Below are 17048 nucleotides of genomic sequence, written 5' to 3'. Positions count from 1 at the left end.
TTAATAATAATATTAATAATAATAATAATAATAATAATAATAATAATAATAATAAAATATAATTAATAATAATAATAATAATAATAATAATTAATAAATCCCACCTGCAACAATATAACTAAGATCAGGGCAAAGCCATATAACAAGTGCTAATTCTATAACATGTACAATACTTATACAGATGGAGCAGACTTCATTGCAGCCAACATGACCTTACGTGTGGCCACACTAGTGGATAAATCCCTGCATTGGTTTCTGAATTTGCAGCACAATATCTGATACCTACCGGTATATTATAAATTTTGGGATTTTTTTAATTTTTCATCTGCAGTCAGTGTGATATGATCAGCAGATACTTCGTTCTTGTATCACCCACCTGTATCCTGGCACTACTGCAATGTTATACAACTGGCATGCTATTCTCGGTGCCCTCAGATGATATGTCTGTGTGACTTGGCTCTTGTGCCATTTTATACATCAGAATGCAGATTTTGCAGACTTCTGGTTTTGGGAATATTAGCATTCCTTGAGCACAGGGCATGCAGGGATTTGTAGTTCCACCCAAGAGCTCAGGGTGCAGTCCCAGGACTGGAGCTAATCTGCAAAGGGTTAAAGGCTATCCAGGGACCATTAGGGGTGGGCATTGTAATTAATGGCTTTGACATTGTGTTGGAGAACTGGGAGGCGCCAGGATTTTTTTGCTCTGTGATATATAAGACAGGTCTGAGGAGGGAGAGCAGCACCTGGTCTGTCTGGAGAGAACCCAGATGACATTTACTGAGGGGGATCTGAGAGGGTTTTGTTTATGAATTTGGCAAATTTCTCCTACTACTCAGGCATGTGCACCATGACTGTGGACTCCCAGCACTCCCCCAATGAGGCTGCCAGTCCTATGGGGAGCTCCCCCAACTTGTCCATGGAATCTCCTGCTTCAGTAAGGGTCAAGGAAGGAGTCTCCATCAAGTCTGAGCCCAAGGGGAGTTGTAGTCCCTCAGAGGAGATCAACCCTGGACAACATGAGGAACATATTCCAACGTCTGGAGGAAGGAGAAGGAAACGTCCAGTCCAGAGAGGAAAACCACCCTACAGTTATATAGCCTTGATTGCCATGGCCATAGCCAACTCTCCCGAGAGGAAGCTCACCTTGGGTGGGATCTACAAGTTTATCATGGAAAGGTTCCCCTTCTACAGAGAAAACTCCAAGAAATGGCAAAATTCCATCAGACACAACTTGACTCTCAATGACTGTTTTGTAAAAATCCCCAGGGAACCTGGACACCCTGGAAAGGGCAACTACTGGACCTTAGACCCTGCAGCGGAAGACATGTTTGACAACGGCAGCTTCTTAAGAAGGAGGAAGAGGTTCAAGAGGACAGACATCACTACTTACCCTGGATACATGCAGAACAGCAGCGCCTTCACCCCAACCCCAGCTGGAAGGCCCTCCTTTCCCAATAGCCTGTACTCCAGTGTAGGATCTGGATACAACCACCAGATACACCCACCATCCCACCATCACCACCCAGCCATGGTCCATCACTACCAAGCCCCTGGAGGATCTGCCCAAGCTCAGCACAGGATGTTCAGCATAGACAGCCTGATAAACCAGCAGTCCATGATGCAGCCATCTCCAGGATCAGAACTCAACCATCACTCCCTTGGCTTGAATGGGGACATTGAAAATTTGGGTAACAGCTGCTCTGTGGGGGACCTGTCCTGTTTCCAGACTCAGTCGGTCAGTCCCACAGGTGTGGGGTCTCTTATGAACAGATCTAATAACACAATGTCTTCCAACCTGACCTATTCCTACTCCTCCTCTCCTCCCCATATCTCTGTGCCTCAGGCCAGCTATTCCCCCAATGGCTCCCAGATCTATGGCGCCTCCAATAGACTCTCCATGAGGCCTGCAGCCTGCATAGGACACACAGAACAACTGCTGACATTGCCAGCTCCGCAGATGAATGGAGTCTGTCAGTATAATAACAATTCCTACATGAGACAATCTAACTTTTCTTCTGGGCTTGAAAGATACATGTAGATATTATTTTATTACTTTTTTTTTAATTGACTTCAGACATTCCAGAACTTTATGGCTGACGCTTCTATTCCAGGTGATCTGTGAAATATAATGCACTGAATATGTAATGTTACTGGTTAGTTCGGAGTCTTAGATTATGTTATTCCAAGTACAGATCTTTGTAGCACAGAAATAAACATTGTCTTAGTGAAGTATCACGGCTGGATACATAATGTATGGAAATGGATGAAGTAACAGATAATATCTATGTACAAACATAACTGCACATTGTGGATCTATCTATCTATCTATCTATCTATCTATCTATCTATCTATCTATCTATAGTATCTATCTATCTATCTATCTATCTATCTATCTATCTATCTATAGTATCTATCTATCTATCTATCTATCTATCTATCTCATATCTATCTATCATATATCCATGTACAAAATAATTGTGCATTATCTAGATATTGTCTATTTATCTATCTACCTACTTAAGTCATTGCATTGCTTATCTACCTAAAGAAAAATAATTGTATCTACTTTTCTCCTATCTATCTATCTATCTATCTATCTATCTATCTATCTATCTATCTATACATCTACCTACCTATTTCATACTTACAAATTTTTTTTTGTGTTGCCTATGTACAAAAAATTATTCTACACTATGTATTTCTAAAAATGATTATGCATTGGCTATGCATCTAATATCTTACAATGTCCTATCTATCTATCTATCTATCTATCTATCTATCTATCTATCTATCTATTATTTTTTTTTATTTATTTTTTTAAATGTTGATTGTGAGCCCCACATAGAGCTCACAATGTACATTTTTCCCTATCAGTATGTCTTTTTTGGAATATGGGATGGAAATCCATGCAAACACGGGGAGAACATACAAACTCCATGCAGATGGTTTTTTGCCCTTGGTTGGATTTGAACACCAGGACTCCAACGCTGAAGGGTTGCAGTGCTAACCACTGAGCCACCGTATGGCCCCTATTTAATATCTGTCTATCTATCTATCTATCTATCTATCTATCTATCTATCTATCTCCTATCTATCTATCTATCTATCTATCTATCTATCTATCTATCTATCACCTATCTATCTATCTATCTATCTATCTATCTATCTATCTATCTCCTATCTATCTATCTCCTATCTACTATCTATCTATCTATCTATCTATCTATCTATCTATCTATCTATCTATCTATCTCATATCTACTATCTATTTATCTATCTATCTATCTATCTATCTATCTCATATCTACTATCTATTTATCTATCTATCTATCTATCTATCTATCTCATGTCTACTATCTATTTATCTATCTCATATCTATTATCTAGCTATCGATCAATTGATCATCTATCTATCTCTCTCTATCTCATATCTATTATCTATTATATGCATCCAATAAGAAAACAACACAAAGGCAATAAATCTGTTTGTGACATTATCAAATGACCCTCTTGCTATATAAGTCAATAATATGTTTGTCCTAGAATATGTATTACTAGGAAGAATTCGGAATATTGAAGGTTATAAATTATTCATTGAACAGATGAGTATTGTAATGTATTTTTCTTACTGATGGACATTGTACATTAATATCTGTTAATACACAGACTTTACATATTAGGAAAGATATATATCATATATTAGTGTTTATTTTAATTTATTACATCAGAGGTATAATACCTGGGCCAATGTATCAGTTGTGGTAGATTTCTAGGTATCTGTAGCCCCAGAAGAAAAAAATATTCTTTATAATTCTATATACAGAACACTGAAGCTTTATGTTCATACTTAGCATTAAATTAGATATAGTGTTACAGATTTGGTTATAATGTAATATTTACATGAAAGATTACAATATTGTAACATAACTTTTATTAATATAACAATGTGGTGGAGCTGCATAGTTATTATATGGATAGATAGATAGATAGATAGATAGATAGATAGATAGATAGATAGATAGATAGATACATGGCGACTTTGTCTGTGACTATCAATGATCACTGGATTGCCCTGCGAGCTGTAACTTCTTACCTAAAGTCAGTGAATGGAGTCACACTGCACCCACAACTTCTAGTTTCAAAATAATTGAACATTGTTTGATCTTTGTGCGACAAGAAGTCATGTTGGGGTACACTGGGGGGGGGGGGGGTACTATGCAACTGCACATTAGTGAAGGAGTCACAACTCTCAAAGCGACCCCGTGATCTTTGGTTGCACGATGGGAGTCACATCCAAAGTCATTGCCTGGCCCCAACCTAAAGGTGCTTGTCATAGTCTGAGCTTTATACTTCTCTATCTAATGTGTAATTCTGCCTACTGAGTATATTATGTAGCTTGTATATCTTCTATAGTAAATATACACTTCTATAGACCAGGACTAGAGGTCAGCGGATTGTTTTATCTGTTCTGCCATGTTGTCTGATTTGCTGCCCCGTAGTATAAAATGAGGGAATCCATTCACCTATTCCCAGGCCAAAAATGAATTTAGTACCTGATGAACCAGCGCAACAATATATCTAATAATAATAATAAAATAATAATAATAATAATAATAATACATTTTATTTATATAGTACCAACATACTCCACAGCGCTGTACAATTTATAATAATGAAGAATATGTCCAATAATGACCGAAAGATCAGACAAATTGCTAGGACTGGAATTGGACTGAGAATGTATCATCTGTAAGTAGCATCACACAGAATATATCCATTTAATCTATCTTTCTGTCTATCCCATATCTATCTATCTATCTATCTATCTATCTATCTATCTATCTATCTATCTATCTATCCCCTATCTATCTATCTCTCTATCTATCTATGTATCTATCTATCTATCTATCTATCTATCTATCTATCTATCTATCTATCTATCTATCTATCTATCTATCTATCTATCCTTCCATCTATCTCACATCTCCAGAATCTTAGTTGGAGACTCTGTGGCACCAGCAATCGTTGGAGAGAATCAAAAGGGTGGATACCCAGTGGACCCCATTATAGTCAATGGACCATCAGAACTTCTTAATGGCCCATCATACAAAGGATAAAGATACAATAATTCTATTTTATGTATATTGTATATATTGCAATACACTATACACAGTCCACATACTCTTACCTGTCTTCTCTATCCCGGGGGCACGGCTATAGGAGAGGGAGCAGCTACACCTAGTCCTGGGGTCCCAGGGGGCTCGCAGACCCTTCTGCACATCACAGGACCCCTTACTATTATAAATGGCACTTAGTATGGAGGGAAAATGTTACCTATTAATGTTACTTATTGCTTGTAAAAAAATAAGCGTCTATGAGAGAAGTCTGGCAGCTGCTTATCTCTCCCCTTCCAGTATAGCACACATGCAGCAAGGAGCGGAGCCAAGTGTGCATGTGGGAGTCAGACAAGAGAGTGACCAATCTACAGCCAGCTAAAGGGTTTGCCACCAAAGAACGTCTGTATCTGACAGCGGCCGGGTCTCTCCTGATCGGCCCACATTTCTTAAGGCACCCCAAAGCTCGCAGTTGCATTGAGGCCCTCGAAGTTAAGGACTGAGTTTGTGAATCTCGTCAGACACCAGAGCCATAAATAACGCGTAATGTCATTTCATTGGAGCCATAGTTGTCAGTCCTGCGCCGCTGTATACTGTATATACTGTATATACCTGCTCTAGGATCTCATTAATATTACTATCTGTGACTGCAGAGATAAATCCCTTATCTGTGAGGACATTAGGGATAATCTCTAAACTCCAAAGACTCTCCTATGGGAGGGTATCGCCCCCTACAGGCTGGTTTTGCTCTTACAGGTATTGGCAACAGCAGAGATTATATACAGTATATACTGTATACACACAATACATACATATATACACACAAACATATACTTACATAAAGCTTAGTCACTTTATAGACAAAGAGATTTACAACCTTCCAATATACTTTATGCCATAATTCTGCCCAATTGTAAGATCTGCGCCAGCTGTCAGTGAAGGAGAAGACGGTCACATTCAGAGTCAGTGTAGCTTCATCCACATGGCCGGAATATTATTATAGACAGTATACAGAGCCATTGATTTCCAGGGCCGCATGTACAGTATGGTATCCAGTGTCTGGGCTGTATATCCTACTAATATTATAAATGTGTAAGTTTGTGTGTTTGGATGTTTGTGTGCTTGTTACTCAATCACGCAAAAACGGATTTGGATGAAATTTGGCACATAGATAGTTTGTAACCTCGATTAACACATCGGCTACTTATTATCCTGGTAAATGACATGACTTCACGACTGTTATGAATTTATGTTCACATACTACACTCACCGGCCACTTTATTAGGTACACCTGTCCAACTGCTCGTTAATTTCTAATCAGCCAATCACATGGCGGCAACTCAGTGCATTTAGGCATGTAGACATGGTCAAGACAATCTCCTGCAGTTCAAACCGAGCATCAGTATGGGGAAGAAAGGTGATTTGAGTGCCTTTGAACGTGGCATGGTTGTTGGTGCCAGAAGGGCTGGTCTGAGTATTTCAGAAACTGCTGATCTACTGGGATTTTCACGCACAACCATCTCTAGGGTTTACAGAGAATGGTCCGAAAAAGAAAAAAACATCCAGTGAGCGGCAGTTCTGTGGGCAGAAATGCGTTGTTGATGCCAGAGGTCAGAGGAGAATGGCCAGACTGGTTCGAGCTGATAGAAAGGCAACAGTGACTCAAATAGCCACCCGTTACAACCAAGGTAGCCAGAAGAGCATCTCTGAACGCCGCACAGTACGTCCAACTTTGAGGCAGATGGGCTACAGCAGCAGAAGACCACACCGGGTGCCACTCCTTTCAGCTAAGAACAGGAAACTGAGGCTACAATTTGCACAAGCTCATCGAAATTGGACAATTGAAGATTGGAAAAACGTTGCCTGGTCTGATGAGTCTCGATTTCTGCTGCGACATTCGGATGGTAGGGTCAGAATTTGGCGTCAACAACATGAAAGCATGGATCCATCCTGCCTTGTATCGGTAACGGTTCAGGCTGGTGGTGGTGGTGTCATGGTGTGGGGAATATTTTCTTGGCACTCTTTGGGCCCCTTGGTACCAATTGAGCATCGTTGCCAAAGCCTACCTGAGTATTGTTGCTGACCATGTCCATCCCTTTATGACCACAATGTACCCAACATCTGATGGCTACTTTCAGCAGGATAATGCAATGCCATGTCATAAAGCTGGAATCATCTCAGACTGGTTTCTTGAACATGACAATGAGTTCACTGTACTCCAATGGCCTCCACAGTCACCAGATCTCAATCCAATAGAGGAGCATCTTTGGGATGTGGTGGAACGGGAGATTCGCATCATGGATGTGCAGCCGACAAATCTGCGGCAACTGTGTGATGCCATCATGTCAATATGGACCAAAATCTCTGAGGAATGCTTCCAGCACCTTGTTGAATCTATGCCACGAAGAATTGAGGCAGTTCTGAAGGCAAAAGGGGGTCCAACCCGTTACTAGCATGGTGTACCTAATAAAGTGGCCGGTGAGTGTATATTACACTGCTCCTGCAGCAGCTTATCTCAGGTCCCAGGGCTGTTATCTCTCAGCTAAACCTCAGTGTATACACACATTTGCATATTATTTGATCTTCTCCAAGCAGTGCAGACAAACTGACATGGGCAAACCCCTTTAATACAAACTGGCAGTTTGTCAATTTTAAACATGCCAGGAAAAAGAGAATCTAATTTGTTGCGAACAATGAGAGCTATGAAGGAGCCAGAATTCAACAGAGCTCTCCTCAAGTGAAGTTGAGGGGGATCATTGACGCCAACAACACATGCATTATATAGCGTTGCAGTGAGCTGCTGAGATACCGCAACAATCACAGGCACAGCACGAGGAAGAATTCAGTGACAGGCCAGCTTAAGAGCTGTCAAAATGCCGGAGCAGGCAAACCATCGACGGCAGCAAATTGCTGAATATAGGTGGATCATCCACTCCAACAACCCGCAGACAAAGTCGCGGGCAGAGGCTCATATACGGTATATATGAGCAGTTCCTATTCGTGTCTGTTTTAGCAGTTCGGTCTTATCTATTCTCATGATGGTTTCTGTGGCAAACATGGCCTGCAAACAGAGGCCTCCTGTGTCCCATCCATTCCATTTTCATCAGACCTGCACACAATGACGGTCCTATATATGAAGCCTTACCCTGTGTATATCTACTCCTGTATATGAAGCCATACCCCGTGTATATCTACTCCTGTATATGAAGCCTTACTCTGTGTATATCTACTCCTGTATATGAAGCCATACCCTGTGTATATCTACTCCTGTATATGAAGCCATACCCCGTGTATATCTACTCCTGTATATGGAGCCTTACCCTGTGTATATCTACTCCTGTATATGAAGCCATACCCTGTGTATATCTACTCCTGTATATGAAGCCATACCCCGTGTATATCTACTCCTGTATATGGAGCCTTACCCTGTGTATATCTACTCCTGTATATGAAGCCATACCCCGTGTATATCTACTCCTGTATATGAAGCCTTACTCTGTGTATATCTACTCCTGTATATGAAGGCTTACCCTGTGTATATCTACTCCTGTATATGAAGCCATACCCTGTGTATATCTACTCCTGTATATGAAGCCTTACTCTGTGTATATCTACTCCTGTATATGAAGCCATACCCCGTGTATATCTACTCCTGTATATGAAGCCTTACTCTGTGTATATCTACTCCTGTATATGAAGCCTTACTCTGTGTATATCTACTCCTGTATATGAAGCCATACCCCGTGTATATCTACTCCTGTATATGAAGCCTTACTCTGTGTATATCTACTCCTGTATATGAAGCCTTACCCTGTGTATATCTACTCCTGTATATGAAGGCTTACTCTGTGTATATCTACTCCTGTATATGAAGCCTTACTCTGTGTATATCTACTCCTGTATATGAAGCCTTACTCTGTGTATATCTACTCCTGTATATGAAGCCATACCCTGTGTATATCTACTCCTGTATATGAAGCCTTACTCTGTGTATATCTACTCCTGTATATGAAGCCATACCCCGTGTATATCTACTCCTGTATATGAAGCCATACCCTGTGTATATCTACTCCTGTATATGAAGCCATACCCTGTGTATATCTAGTCCTGTATATGAAGCCATACCCTGTGTATATCTACTCCTGTATATGAAGCCATACCCTGTGTATATCTACTCCTGTATATGAAGGCTTACTCTGTGTATATCTACTCCTGTATATGAAGGCTTACCCTGTGTATATCACTCCTGTATATGAAGCCATACCCCGTGTATATCTACTCCTGTATATGAAGCCTTACCCTGTGTATATCTACTCCTGTATATGAAGCCTTACTCTGTGTATATCTACTCCTGTATATGAAGGCTTACTCTGTGTATATCTACTCCTGTATATGAAGCCATACCCCGTGTATATCTACTCCTGTATATGAAGCCTTACCCTGTGTATATCTACTCCTGTATATGAAGCCATACCCCGTGTATATCTACTCCTGTATATGAAGCCTTACTCTGTGTATATCTACTCCTGTATGTGAAGCCATACCCCGTGTATATCTACTCCTGTATATGAAGCCTTACTCTGTGTATATCTACTCCTGTATATGAAGGCTTACCCTGTGTATATCTACTCCTGTATATGAAGGCTTACTCTGTGTATATCTACTCCTGTATATGAAGCCTTACCCTGTGTATATCTACTCCTGTATATGAAGCCTTACTCTGTGTATATCTACTCCTGTATATGAAGCCTTACTCTGTGTATATCTACTCCTGTATATGAAGCCATACCCTGTGTATATCTAGTCCTGTATATGAAGGCTTACTCTGTGTATATCTACTCCTGTATATGAAGGCTTACCCTGTGTATATCTACTCCTGTATATGAAGCCATACCCTGTGTATATCTACTCCTGTATATGAAGCCTTACCCTGTGTATATCTACTCCTGTATATGAAGCCATACCCTGTGTATATCTACTCCTGTATATGAAGGCTTACTCTGTGTATATCTACTCCTGTATATGAAGCCTTACTCTGTGTATATTTACTCCTGTATATGAAGCCATACCCTGTGTATATCTACTCCTGTATATGAAGGCTTACTCTGTGTATATCTACTCCTGTATATGAAGCCTTACCCTGTGTATATCTACTCCTGTATATGAAGCCATACCCTGTTTATATCTAGTCCTGTATATGAAGCCATACCCTGTGTATATCTAGTCCTGTATATGAAGCCATACCCTGTGTACAGTATATCTAGTCCTGTATATGAAGCCATACCCTGTGTATATCTACTCCTGTATATGAAGCCTTACCCTGTGTATATCTACTCCTGTATATGAAGCCTTACTCTGTGTATATCTAGTCCTGTATATGAAGCCTTACCCTGTGTATATCTAGTCCTGTATATGAAGCCATACCCCGTGTATATCTACTCCTGTATATGAAGCCTTACCCTGTGTATATCTACTCCTGTATATGAAGCCATACCCTGTGTATATCTACTCCTGTATATGAAGCCTTACCCTGTGTATATCTACTCCTGTATATGAAGCCATACCCCATGTATATCTACTCCTGTATATGAAGCCTTACTCTGTGTATATCTACTCCTGTATATGAAGCCTTACTCTGTGTATATCTACTCCTGTATATGAAGCCTTACTCTGTGTATATCTACTCCTGTATATGAAGCCTTACCCCGTGTATATCTACTCCTGTATATGAAGCCTTACTCTGTGTATATCTACTCCTGTATATGAAGCCTTACCCTGTGTATATCTACTCCTGTATATGAAGCCTTACCCTGTGTATATCTAGTCCTGTATATGAAGCCTTACTCTGTGTATATCTACTCCTGTATATGAAGCCTTACCCTGTGTATATCTAGTCCTGTATATGAAGCCATACCCTGTGTATATCTAGTCCTGTATATGAAGCCTTACCCTGTGTATATCTACTCCTGTATATGAAGGCTTACCCTGTGTATATCTAGTTCTGTTGATTTTGGAACAACATGACTCAGCTCCACTACATGCCTAAAGAATGGGAAATGTGATTGTTTTTAATTTTTTAACCCATAGTCCCCCGTATAGTCCTAATAGACCCTTGGGGAAGGGGATTATAACTTTTCCTCTTGTGATTTCCGCTGTCACTGGGTTGATTCATGCTACAGGAGGAATACAACCTCCTAACATGAACTGCAGAGCCGATCTGCGCTCTCTAGGACTCAGCAGCATCCTACTTTACAGCTTGTACCATAGTCTAAAACTGCATTTACAGTTCTGCTGGCTTCAGAGCTGAAATCAAGTAGCGCTCCCTGGTGGCCAATCTCTGCACAAAATTTGCTGTAATAATTTGCATTTTGGATGGCATAAAGTCAATGCGTACAAGGCTCTATGCCAGCAGTGGGTCTGGATTTAGAAGCTTTAATAAAATTAGCAAATGCGTATTCATTATTCTAATCCCATTCTTTCTGTTCAATGTGAACATGTCCCTGAGATCATAATAAACCTCTACAATAACCTGTTTCCTCTTATTCAGGGAGAAGTTTTTATCAGTTTATATGAATAGAAGGTTCCTGCGTACATATCGTGGATTTTCATGCAGTTGACGGCTATTCCTCTGAAATGTAAAAGTCTATAACCCTAGTGACTGCGGACAAGGCCTAGGATTTTGATAGAAAATGGGCTATTGCTAGGGAACATAAAGACAAGCACTTTCCCTTCACGGTAACTTCCCCTTTGCTGATGCTGAAAATAAATTTTAATTTTCTGTAGTTTCTCCTTATGGCCAGTAGGTGTCAGGATTGCAGTTGTCAACAGTGAATCAGTTGTGAAATGTTGAATCAGTGAAATATGGTAACGGTGCCACATAGTGGACAAAAGTGGTACTGTGCCATATTTAATAATCTTGCCAGTTCAACTATGGTACAGCGGTGGATTAATTCTACCATACATCATGGGCTGTAAGAAGATTGTGGGGCCCAACAGTCTAAAGATTTTCATATCATCTGATGCTGGCTACATATAGGATACAATAAATAAAGACACTGCATAGACATTCTGCCAGAACCAAGTTTATTGCCGAGATATGATGTCAGAACCAAGTTTACTACATGGATATGGTATCGGAGCAAAGCTTATTGCATAGATAGGGTACCAGACCAGGCGTACTACATAGATACAGTACAGAACCAAGCTTATTGCATAGATATGGTACCAGACCAGGCGTACTGCATAGATACAATACAGAACCAAGCTTATTGCATAGATAGGGTACCAGACCAGGCGTACTGCATAGATACAATACAGAACCAAGCTTATTGCATAGATAGGGTACCAGACCAGGCGTACTGCATAGATACAGTACAGAACCAAGCTTATTGCATAGATATGGTACCAGACCAGGCGTACTGCATAGATACAATACAGAACCAAGCTTATTGCATAGATAGGGTACCAGACCAGGCGTACTACATAGCTACAGTACTAGAATCAAGCTTATTGCATACATAGGGTACCAGACCAGGCATACTGCATAGATACAGGACTAGAACCAAGCTTATTGCATACATAGGGTACCAGACCAGGCATACTGCATAGATACAGGACTAGAACCAAGCTTATTGCATAGATAAGGTACCAGACCAGGTGTACTGCATAGATACAGGACTAGAACCAAGCTTATTGCATAGATATGGTAATACCAGGCGTACTGCATAGATACAATACAGAACCAAGCTTATTGCATAGATAGGGTACCAGACCAGGCGTACTGCATAGATACAGTACAGAACCAAGCTTATTGCATAGATATGGTACCAGACCAGGCGTACTGCATAGATACAATACAGAACCAAGCTTATTGCATAGATAGGGTACCAGACCAGGCGTACTGCATAGATACAATACAGAACCAAGCTTATTGCATAGATAGGGTACCAGACCAGGCGTACTGCATAGATACAGTACAGAACCAAGCTTATTGCATAGATATGGTACCAGACCAGGCGTACTGCATAGATACAATACAGAACCAAGCTTATTGCATAGATAGGGTACCAGACCAGGCGTACTGCATAGATACAATACAGAACCAAGCTTATTGCATAGATAGGGTACCAGACCAGGCGTACTGCATAGATACAGTACAGAACCAAGCTTATTGCATAGATATGGTACCAGACCAGGCGTACTGCATAGATACAATACAGAACCAAGCTTATTGCATAGATAGGGTACCAGACCAGGCGTACTACATAGCTACAGTACTAGAATCAAGCTTATTGCATACATAGGGTACCAGACCAGGCATACTGCATAGATACAGGACTAGAACCAAGCTTATTGCATACATAGGGTACCAGACCAGGCATACTGCATAGATACAGGACTAGAATCAAGCTTATTGCATAGATAAGGTACCAGACCAGGTGTACTGCATAGATACATGACTAGAGCCAAGCTTATTGCATAGATATGGTACCAGACCAGGCGTACTGCATAGATACAATACAGAACCAAGCTTATTGCATAGATATGGTACCAGACCAGGCGTACTGCATAGATACAATACAGAACCAAGCTTATTGCATAGATAGGGTACCAGACCAGGCGTACTGCATAGATACAGTACAGAACCAAGCTTATTGCATAGATATGGTACCAGACCAGGCGTACTGCATAGATACAATACAGAACCAAGCTTATTGCATAGATATGGTACCAGACCAGGCATACTGCATAGCTACAGTACTAGAATCAAGCTTATTGCATACATAGGGTACCAGACCAGGCATACTGCATAGATACAGGACTAGAACCAAGCTTATTGCATAGATAAGGTACCAGACCAGGTGTACTGCATAGATACAGGACTAGAACCAAGCTTATTGCATAGATATGGTACCAGACCAGGCATACTGCATAGATACAATACAGAACCAAGCTTATTGCATAGATAGGGTACCAGACCAGGCGTACTGCATAGATACAATACAGAACCAAGCTTATTGCATAGATAGGGTACCAGACCAGGCGTACTGCATAGATACAGTACAGAACCAAGCTTATTGTATAGATATGGTACCAGACCAGGCGTACTGCATAGATACAATACAGAACCAAGCTTATTGCATAGATAGGGTACCAGACCAGGCGTACTGCATAGATACAATACAGAACCAAGCTTATTGCATAGATAGGGTACCAGACCAGGCATACTGCATAGATACAGTACAGAACCAAGCTTATTGCATAGATATGGTACCAGACCAGGCGTACTGCATAGATACAATACAGAACCAAGCTTATTGCATAGATAGGGTACCAGACCAGGCGTACTACATAGCTACAGTACTAGAATCAAGCTTATTGCATACATAGGGTACCAGACCAGGCATACTGCATAGATACAGGACTAGAACCAAGCTTATTGCATACATAGGGTACCAGACCAGGCATACTGCATAGATACAGGGCTAGAACCAAGCTTATTGCATAGATAAGGTACCAGACCAGGTGTACTGCATAGATACAGGACTAGAACCAAGCTTATTGCATAGATATGGTACCAGACCAGGCGTACTGCATAGATACAATACAGAACCAAGCTTATTGCATAGATAGGGTACCAGACCAGGCGTACTGCATAGATACAATACAGAACCAAGCTTATTGCATAGATAGGGTACCAGACCAGGCGTACTGCATAGATACAGTACAGAACCAAGCTTATTGCATAGATAGGGTACCAGACCAGGCGTACTGCATAGATACAATACAGAACCAAGCTTATTGCATAGATAGGGTACCAGACCAGGCGTACTACATAGATACAGTACAGAACCAAGCTTATTGCATAGATAGGGTACCAGACCAGGCGTACTACATAGCTACAGTACTAGAATCAAGCTTATTGCATACATAGGGTACCAGACCAGGCATACTGCATAGATACAGGACTAGAACCAAGCTTATTGCATACATAGGGTACCAGACCAGGCATACTGCATAGATACAGGACTAGAATCAAGCTTATTGCATAGATAAGGTACCAGACCAGGTGTACTGCATAGATACAGGACTAGAACCAAGCTTATTGCATAGATATGGTACCAGACCAGGCGTACTGCATAGATACAATACAGAACCAAGCTTATTGCATAGATATGGTACCAGACCAGGCGTACTGCATAGATACAATACAGAACCAAGCTTATTGCATAGATAGGGTACCAGACCAGGCGTACTGCATAGATACAGTACAGAACCAAGCTTATTGCATAGATATGGTACCAGACCAGGCGTACTGCATAGATACAATACAGAACCAAGCTTATTGCATAGATATGGTACCAGACCAGGCATACTGCATAGCTACAGTACTAGAATCAAGCTTATTGCATACATAGGGTACCAGACCAGGCATACTGCATAGATACAGGACTAGAACCAAGCTTATTGCATAGATAAGGTACCAGACCAGGTGTACTGCATAGATAAAGGACTAGAACCAAGTTTATTGCATAGATAGGGAACAAGAACAACATATGCTACATAGAGACAATACAGGAACCAGGTGTATTGCATAGATACAGATACAGATACATAGATACAGTAATAGAAACAATATGGTACCAGAACTATGGTTGCTGCATAGATACAGCACTAGAACTAAGCAAATTGCATTGATACAGTACAAGAACCAAACTTGCTACAACAATACAGTACAAGAACCAAGTTTGCTGCATAGATACAATATCAGAGCAATGTTTGCTAGAGATTCAGTATAGATCCAAGTATATTACATTGATATGGAAATGAGCTTATACATACAGTAAAAGCAAACTTACTGTATAAATACATTATCAGTACATCTGCAACAAATTCAGTTTTTCTGCTGCGTTATATACAGAAAGTCATATTATTATTATCCCTATATCCCTATATATTATTATTATCCCCCCATATTATACCTATATGGAAAGCGTCAGTGATTCCATAGGTTATAGGTGACATGCTGCATAGTGTGGCCACTGCCTATTTTTCTCTGTAATGTGTGGATGGGATTAGCCGGAATCCATCCACTTTGTAGGGACTATAAACCGCTGCAGTTTTGCACCAGTTGCGCAATGGTTCTTGGGATGGGCACAGGACTTGTATAGATCATGTCCACACTTCTTTCTTCTGTCTTTCTATAACGTGCTGTCAGCTTTCATAGCTGTGACCCCAAAGAACACAATAAACCCCAATAAATAAACATTTTTTTTAATGTATTTTTTAAATTCAGCTTTATTAAGATTTGAACAAAGACAAAACATAAACATAAAGCAAGCAAAAGCTATAAAGCATTGAATGCAAGGTACACAGTGCAAAATATACCAGAGAAGGGACGGATAAGAGGCGAGGGGGGAGGGGAGAGGATAAGGAGAATACCTATAAATACATGACTATAAGAGGCGTATATCACAAGGCTGTGCGCAACGAGCCTTCAGTTTTTATTTTATTTTTACATTTTTTTTTTTTTGCAATATTTATTTGCCAGTAAACACAATATAATGTGGTCGTCTGGTTTCATCAATGTGCAATTTCTACCAGTCCCCTGTAGGTGGCGCTGCTTGCTGCTGTAACTCACTTGGACTTGTCCTATATTTCACCTATAGAATAGTCAGGATTTGTAACTTGTGCAATAAACTAGTCAGTGATTTCAGCTGCAGATGGATTCCTTTACTATGGCAGGACCGTCAGCGATAAAGAGACCTAAGGTTATAGTCGCCATGTGCTGCTGCCTGAAGAGACCCCCCTGCCATGTAGGAAGACCCCCCGTGTCAAAAATTGCACATGGTAGCACAAGCCATATCTTCTAAGGGCGGCTTTGCTTGTACTACGGTAGCTCAAACCTGCGGGGTAATTTTTTCTTTTTAGCA

The 17048-nt window shown here is 40.5% G+C and overlaps 1 protein-coding gene across 1 annotated transcript; it reads left to right on the top strand.

Moving 5' to 3' along the window:
* The first annotated feature begins 759 nt into the window (after positions 1–759).
* On the top strand, positions 760–2217 carry LOC142218778 (forkhead box protein E4-like). Its single transcript, XM_075287694.1, has one exon. The coding sequence runs from the start codon at positions 806–808 to the stop codon at positions 2036–2038; it is 1233 nt and encodes a 410-aa protein (XP_075143795.1). The 5' UTR covers positions 760–805; the 3' UTR covers positions 2039–2217.
* The last annotated feature ends 14831 nt before the right edge of the window (positions 2218–17048 follow it).

The sequence above is a fragment of the Leptodactylus fuscus genome, chromosome 9, assembly GCF_031893055.1.
Source record: "Leptodactylus fuscus isolate aLepFus1 chromosome 9, aLepFus1.hap2, whole genome shotgun sequence".
NCBI lineage: Eukaryota > Metazoa > Chordata > Amphibia > Anura > Leptodactylidae > Leptodactylus > Leptodactylus fuscus.
This window is presented reverse-complemented; position numbering and strand designations above follow the sequence as displayed.

Coding starts and splice junctions, on each gene's coding strand:
- LOC142218778 (XM_075287694.1), top strand. CDS start 806: ATGAATTTGGCAAATTTCTCCTACTACTCAGGCATGTGCACCATGACT.